The sequence below is a fragment of the Amaranthus tricolor genome, chromosome 9 (assembly GCF_026212465.1).
Source record: "Amaranthus tricolor cultivar Red isolate AtriRed21 chromosome 9, ASM2621246v1, whole genome shotgun sequence".
NCBI lineage: Eukaryota > Viridiplantae > Streptophyta > Magnoliopsida > Caryophyllales > Amaranthaceae > Amaranthus > Amaranthus tricolor.
This window is the reverse complement of record NC_080055.1, coordinates 28,379,998-28,387,695: the sequence shown is the minus strand read 5'-3', so window position 1 is coordinate 28,387,695 and position 7,698 is coordinate 28,379,998. Positions and strand designations below refer to the sequence as shown.

Below are 7,698 nucleotides of genomic sequence, written 5' to 3'. Positions count from 1 at the left end.
CTTCTTTGTCATTTTCACCTCATTTCTTCATCGTCAGTTTATGTATCACACTACACTTTCTGATAAAAGCGCAGTATATGTCATGACTCATGCCCATTTCTCAGATCTACCATACCCTAGCTAGGGCAACCACATTTTTTTTTATTTTTTTATCGGGGCTAGACTAGAGAATCTACGGTAATACTTCCTCCGTTTCATAATTGTTGTTACATTTGCATGGGCACGGGAATTAAGAAAAGTAATTGACCTACATTGTAGCTGATTGTTTACTTTATAGAGTATAATATTTTATTATTGTTAATTGAAAAAGAAAAATGAAAAATGAAAAAGAGGTTGTTAGGTTACTTTATAGAGTATAGTATAGTATTTTATTATAGAGTATAGAGTAGGATAAAAATAGGGGTAGGTAGAACTTTAAATGATTGTTTTATTTACTAAAAATGAAAATGTAGCTAGTTATATGAAATTGCCAAAAATAAAAAATATAGCAGGTATTATGGAACAGAGAAAGTAATTCATTATGAGCCCGTATAGACAAGCCTACGACCATAACTATAGGTAAGCTCGTGTGTATAAGCCCGCAAAATGGAGAGTTGCTGCTCACAAGTCACATGCCCACCAAGCTTATAGTAGTACTAGTTAACATTTATTAAATTAGCGATGAATAAATTATTGTGAGAAACGGTCTCTTTGAGAAATTATTTTTAATTAGGCTGATCTATTATATATTTTTTAAATCTTGTAAGTAGATATTAAAAATGATGTAAGTAGACATTTAGGATATTAAAAGTAGGCATTAAGGATACAGTTAGTAAGCATTAAAGATAATACAAATAGGCATTAAGAATAGAGTAAGTAGACATTAATCTTTAATGAGATGCGCTTGAGATATGTCTCTCAAAATGACGGTCTCTTAAGAAACTAGCTATTAATAATGTATGATTACATATGAGTGCTTTCCCAACAATAAAGGAAAATATGATTTAAAACTTCTATTGATAACTACATTCTTATAACAAATATGAAAGGAAATTTTTTTAACGAGGATGCCACCCATAATTCACAACGACACCCACATTTAGTACTCATATTATCCTCTTAATTTAAAGCATGCACAAATATTAATGATAGTTGTATAAAGACTAAGGGATGTATGGCTCTAGTAGCTCATTGGAATAAATGATATGATTGATTGATTTTATTAATCGATTTGATCAATAGATTTTGAGTAAACAGTTAATTTCGAATAAAAAGAATCATAAAAGGTATATGGATGGGAGTTTTGAGAGAATTAAATTAGTTATAAGAAAAATATGACAAATTTGATGGAACAAACTTGACCATATTACTTGGGCATTCTCCTTTTTCATTTTAATGGAACAAAATGAGATATTTAATTCAAATATCTCTTAAACTCTTTTAGGTTGTGTTTGGAAACAAATTTTAATTATGAATATCATTTATGAAAAATTTGACAATGACAAAGTTTAAAAAGTTTAAAAACACATTTTCAAATTTTCAAATTTGACTACATTTAAAATAATAGGAGTAATGAAATTGAATCAATTCCAAAAGTTAAATTTTATTAATTTATTAAACAATACTCCCTCCATTCTTTTTTGTTATTCTTGTTTACTTTTTGCACAGTTTTCTAGGTAAATTTTAAACATTTATATCTCTAAATACGCATAATAAAAAATTCCTTATAAAAAACTATAAATTTAGACGAATCTAACGAGATCTCACATGGATAAATTAAGATAAATCTAACGAGATCTCACCTGAATACATTTTAATTGTAGCCGTACTGAGAAATACCCAGACTCTGAATCAAAGAAATTATTTGCCAAGATTTCCAATGCGTATGAGGTATGATTAACACTTAATAGTTTTTTTTTGTTAATGTATGATTAATAGTTTGGTTGTGCTTGATTTAGCTTGATATGGTATGAATTGGAAGTTATATTTTGCTGATTTATGAAGCTTTTGATCCGTGAAATGTGTTAAGTTCATAACCAAGATTGTTTATTTTTTTTTTCCGTGATTCCAAATGCCCTTTAGTTGGGACAAGTATTGTGGCTTGTTCTCTATGATTGGAATGTAGCTAGCTATCTTCCAATGAGGGAGCAGGGTTCTACATTTAGTACCAATAGGAGAGTTAAGTTTTGTGGGTAATTGTTGTGGGTGATGAAATTTACTCTTGGTGGTGCTTAATGCTATGCCATTGTGAGTGAGGAATTCCGCAAGTTTTTATTACTGAACTACGAGTTGTGATTTTGAAGAATGAAGCATTGCTTCACAACAGAGATCAAAGACATAGGTTTAATGCTTATTACTGATTTTGAGGGTTTGAGTATGAAGCTTTTCTTCGTTTCCTAGGATGATGACATAGGCTTAGGCTGTTGGGTTGTAAAGGCAAATGACATAACCATTTATCTCTTGAAACTAAGGGTATATTCAGCAAAACTAGATGTAAGAGTATTGGTTGTATGAGTAGCGGTAACTCTTTCCAATGACTCCAAAAGTTATGTTGGCTTTTGCAAAACACCTCCTATGTGGGCCTAGGCTCCCCATGTCATCTGTCTTCGTGCAACAACTTCAGAGGGAAGTGGGGAAAAATCAAAGGCACTTTTCATGGTAAGACAACTTCAGAGGGTTGTGGCCGTGTGCAGAACAATCAAAAGAATAGATGAAGTATATGATTATTCTCTAGCCGATGCGCATGGCAAAATGTATAGGCCTTTTGATTGTTCGGCTTCCAACATATTTCAACACTTGTTTGTTCAAAATTCAAATGCTTGTAGGTTGTCAGGATGAACTTTACCGTCCAAGTGTTAGATTATGAAAACTTCATGTTCTGGTTCAAAATGGAGTGCCAAAGTGTTTGCCGCAATGTAAATCATGTCATTGGCATGTTTATTTCTTTATCTCCCTACATTCACTCCGTTTTTCCTCGGTTAGAAGACAGACTGAAAAACTTATGAAAATCTTATAGGAAATAGGAATTAGTTGATAATTTAGTGGATTAGAGATGTGAGAATACTTTTGGGTTTAAGGTGCCTTCAATTTGGGCCATTCTGAAATGTGGATTTGAAATATCCACTAATAATGTTCTGAAGAGTTTGTAGTCACATGGAGCTTGTGTTGTTCAACTGCAGTACATGCTTGGTGAAAGCGTAGAGGTGCTCAAATTAAAACCCAACCATCTCTTTAACCAGACGATCCAACTTTTAATGGCAGATCAAAAAACTCAAAACTTACAAGTTTCTGGACTAATTCTGGTTGGGTACCCTGATTTCCTTAATAACTTAAAAGACACAGAAGACCAGGTTAGGACTACTCTGAAAAATATGCAGCAACTATGTCATTCCTGGATCCTATCACAGCATTCTTAAAGACTACGGAAAAGGGTATGAAATCTTATAGATTTCTTGTATTGTTTACTGAACCGACTGTTCTCTTGCTTTGTCTATATTAATTTAACACATAAATTAATTAACTCTTTTGTCACCATATATTATGCAAATGCACTTCAACTAATAGAAGCTATATTCCATATCCTTATTCCTTAGTTCTAGAAAAATTATACTAACTAATTGCAATAAATCTCCAAAAGTTATAGTGCATAGATATAGTTTCCATCGTCAATTCGGCACTAGCATCTTCTTCGTGGACTTGCACAATCTACTAAACAGTTGGTGGATCAGAAGCATCTGAAGCGGGTTCATAGGAACCAAATACAGAAGTTTCCTGTTCCGATGCAATGGGATCTACTATGTTTGAGGGCGTTAGACGATTTCTTGACCTGAAGAGAGATCTATTGAATGTTATTGTTGGAGCATGCTCAAGGGGAGAAGAAGTTGGCCAGTGCGGAGGAGCAAGATAGCTTGATGGCTTTGTTGTAGTAGTTACAAAAAGCTTTGATTTTCTTGGTTCAAGTAGTGACATGTGAGATTTGAAGGTTGAATGATATATGTCTACCAATAGAGGGTACTGTTGTAAGGCAAAAAGGGTAACAGGGACTGTGGCGATTAAAGCAATAGGAATAGGAGTCCATTTCACACCTTCTCTGAAAGTGATGAAGAATGTAGCCGTGAAGGCTACTATCATGGTGGCTATTGAAATAAGCAGCAATATAAGACCGCTCATGAGCTTTAGTGGCAGTGATACAAGGAAGTCTCTTTCTGCATAACGTGAAGTAAGAATTGACAAGAACATCAATAATGAAGAAGTAGAGGTGAACAACGATACACCATTCGACATAGAAAAGACCACAAAAGATGCTCTCCTTTGTAGAATTGGATTCCCTTTTTCGTTTTCACCTCCAGGCAATTGGAAAGCTGCTGAAAACACTACAGTAGCAATTAGAGTTGCTACTAGAGCACATGATTCCGATGTCTTTCTCATCCAAGTCTCGCCTTTTGTCCTTAATTCTTCATGCTCTTCACTAAACAATGCCTGAGGTGTTTTATGATCATCGTTTTCTGCCTCGATATATTCTGGCCTCACTATCTTCATCACTGTCTGCAAACCAAATTGGTTGAGTTAATTTTTGTTACTATTGTTTGAGATGATAGATGTTTTGAATATCTAGGGTTTAAAGTATTATTACCTTGAACCATAAAGCCTCTTGTTGCATTTGCAAAGATATGCAATTTAGCCGATCAGGAGGCGCTAACTTAGCAGCCAAATGTAACATGTTATTTCCATTATCATCTTTGTAAGTAGCTATTAAGTCCTTTATTGCCCCAATTTCATAAATAAGCTTGAAGACCTCTGCTTGACGGTGCTTAACTGCTATGTGAAAAATAGTATACCTATTTTCATCTACCTTCCATATTAGATCAGGGTAAGATTTGATCAATGTCGATAAGAATTCAACATTCCCTAATTTAGCTGCAACAAATAGTAACCGCCATGGGTAGCCAATTAGTTTAGATATATCCTCTTCCTTCTGTCTGATTATTTCATCCCAAAGGTTCTGTACTAGCTGAAGTGCAGCTTGTGGCTCGTTACTTGTATCTTGACCTATGCTGGTCCCTGGAAATAAATTGAATATTTAGTCTGATGGTTTCTGTCTATACAATTTGAGTCTTGGGCCAAAGACTCGTAGTTTGTTTGTTTTGTATCGTAATGGATTATATTAAAATGACTTATTAGATCATGTGCTCTTCTTATTTATGTGAAGTTGCTGATGGTGTTTTGTTATCAAGGGTCAATCTAAAATAATCTCTTTGTTATTAGTAACAACAGTAAAATTGTATACAACCGACCCAAAACTCCCTGAAAGTGGGAGCTACTTAATGGCATTTGGGTGAAGGAATGTTGTTGGATGATGGTTCATCATTCCATTTGTAAGCTAATGCCAGATTTATAACCGAGTATCTAGGAACTTACATGGAAATGAGAATCTTTTCCATATGTTTGTGTGACAGTCAACTGTCTTTAGAGGCTTTCGAGCCAATGCATGCAACGGCGTCTCTTTTTTTGCATCTCGATGAAGGGCCAAGTAACGGTGCTTGCTTAGAATATGCAATGCAACATCTGTGTTATAAAGCAATGTATATACAATAGGTTAGAATTCGCAAGTGGAGAATCCATGGCAACAAAATAATGTATCGGACACTGGTCGATATGAACCAAAGCATCCTACTTATTTAGTCTCGTGTTGCTATTACCATAGAAATTTGGCTTACCGAACATATCAGTATCGATTGAACTGGTAATTAAGCCTATACGATCGTCATTTGTCATTTGTGTATCATCGGTTACTTCAAGGAGGTACCACACCATATGTTGATGACCTAGCAAGACCGCCATGTGAAGTGGTGTCATTCCTTGACTGCCTCTGATGTTAGGCAATTCTTTGTTTTTATCAACCATTAGTCTTGCAGTTTCGACAACCCCAGAGACAGCAGCAAAGCATAGAGCTGTATTTCCGACTTTGTTGGCTAAAGCAAGAGATTCTGCATCCATAATATTAACCAACTCCCTAACTACATGCAAATGCTTGGCTGCTGCTGCAATGTGAAGAACTGTTTCCCCGCCTTTTGTGATCTTTGCGCGTAACCATAAACCACTAGCAACGCATTTGATTGTTTCACAATCACCATTTAGTGCTGCTCGGTATAATCTCACCCCGTTTGCTAAGAATTCCTCTCCCGTAGCATCTGTGATGCAGCTAAAATGTTAATTCTAACGCCATGTCCAGAAATCAGCTCAACCAGAAAAAGTTAAGCCAATGGATAAAAGCAACCAGATATATGTTATATATACTCTATCAAATTCATGAACGTGTTTTTCATTGTGTACATTCTGATTTTCATCCACAAAAGGTCTTTGAGCTTGATTAGAGGTTGGAAAGCTATCTTGTGCTCATTATATTGTATGTGATTTAATTTTGATGTTGAATCACCCTTTTTGTATAATCCGTAATATAAGTTTCTCTAGGTGAATAATTGTAAATACGATGATCTTATATGAGGGAAAATAATTGCTCATATACCTATTAGATTATTTTATGTTTTCATCGTAATTTTATAGCTGATATGAGCGGAATATACTGGATAGATGATGCAATAGAGAAAAATTATTGATTATATACCTTATTGCCAAAATATTACATTAAGTTACTACCGCCAAGACACATTTGGATGAGTTAGGTACATACAGTTATCCCTATTATAACAAAAACGGTTGTCATCTACAATTTCACAGTTTATTATAATACAAAACAAAAGTTGAACCACCCGAGAGCATTTGAGTTCACCTGGTTGTCGAGGAGACTGAGCTGTCATTACTATTGGAGGTGCAGACCGTCTTGGCGGAAGTGGTAGTGGTTGCGGCAGTGGCGGATGCAACGAGAATGTATTATTAGCTGTCATTATTGTTTTTATTTCAGAGTGTTCTTATAGAAAAATTTAAGATGTTTTTATTAGAAACAAATGTACAACGCGCAAACATTTCTGTCCAAGGAAATGTTGATTGTTATTCGACTATAATTTTCTATCATTTAGCAAAGAAGTCAAGAATTGAAGTCAATTTTATGGCCTTATACATTGTCCATCAATGAAATGTAAATTTCTTGCTTGTTGGATATGTCATTGTTTAAGTGTCGTGTTTATTTTGATTTAGTAAAATGGGTGTGCACTTCGTAATTGTGGTTATGAGTTTATGACTTCTTTAATATTAGTAAATACGCCTTTTTTTTCTTTTTACTTTTTTCATTATTTTTGGTAAATTTTTGAGTCTTAAAAATACGCATTATAAAAAATTATAAAAAATATATAACAAAAAAGAATACATTAAGATGAATTTAACGAGATCTCACATGGATATATTTTATTATCTATACACGTCTTAAGAATCTTAATCAAAATTTTCTCTTCAAAATTAAATATTCTAAATGGAAAAAATATTAGAAAACAATTATAGTACCTGCTTAAATTTTTTATATTCACCTCACCCTTATTATTTATGACTGATATTCTTACGTTTTTCATATGAATACGTAACTAAAATCATTTATATTCATTATCAAATGGGTAAATTTACCATGTTCATGTTCATTTTATATTCACCACCCGTCATCCACATGGGCTTGATTTATATGAGTTTGTTTTTATCGTAGCGATTTAGAGATTTAATGTTTTTCAGAACTTCTTGATGTTTTTTATATGAACAGAGTATAATACTCTC

The 7,698-nt window shown here is 33.8% G+C and overlaps 1 protein-coding gene across 1 annotated transcript; it reads right to left on the bottom strand.

The window, feature by feature from the left end:
- Positions 1-3,396: 3,396 nt before the first annotated feature.
- Positions 3,397-7,021, bottom strand: LOC130824085 (ankyrin repeat-containing protein NPR4-like). Its single transcript, XM_057688968.1, has 5 exons — positions 6,770-7,021; positions 5,697-6,170; positions 5,398-5,544; positions 4,613-5,040; positions 3,397-4,524 (listed from the first exon to the last, which is right to left on the bottom strand). Exons 1-5 carry the CDS (start codon positions 6,882-6,884, stop codon positions 3,688-3,690), a joined length of 2,001 nt encoding a protein of 666 aa, XP_057544951.1. The 5' UTR covers positions 6,885-7,021; the 3' UTR covers positions 3,397-3,687.
- Positions 7,022-7,698: the final 677 nt, after the last annotated feature.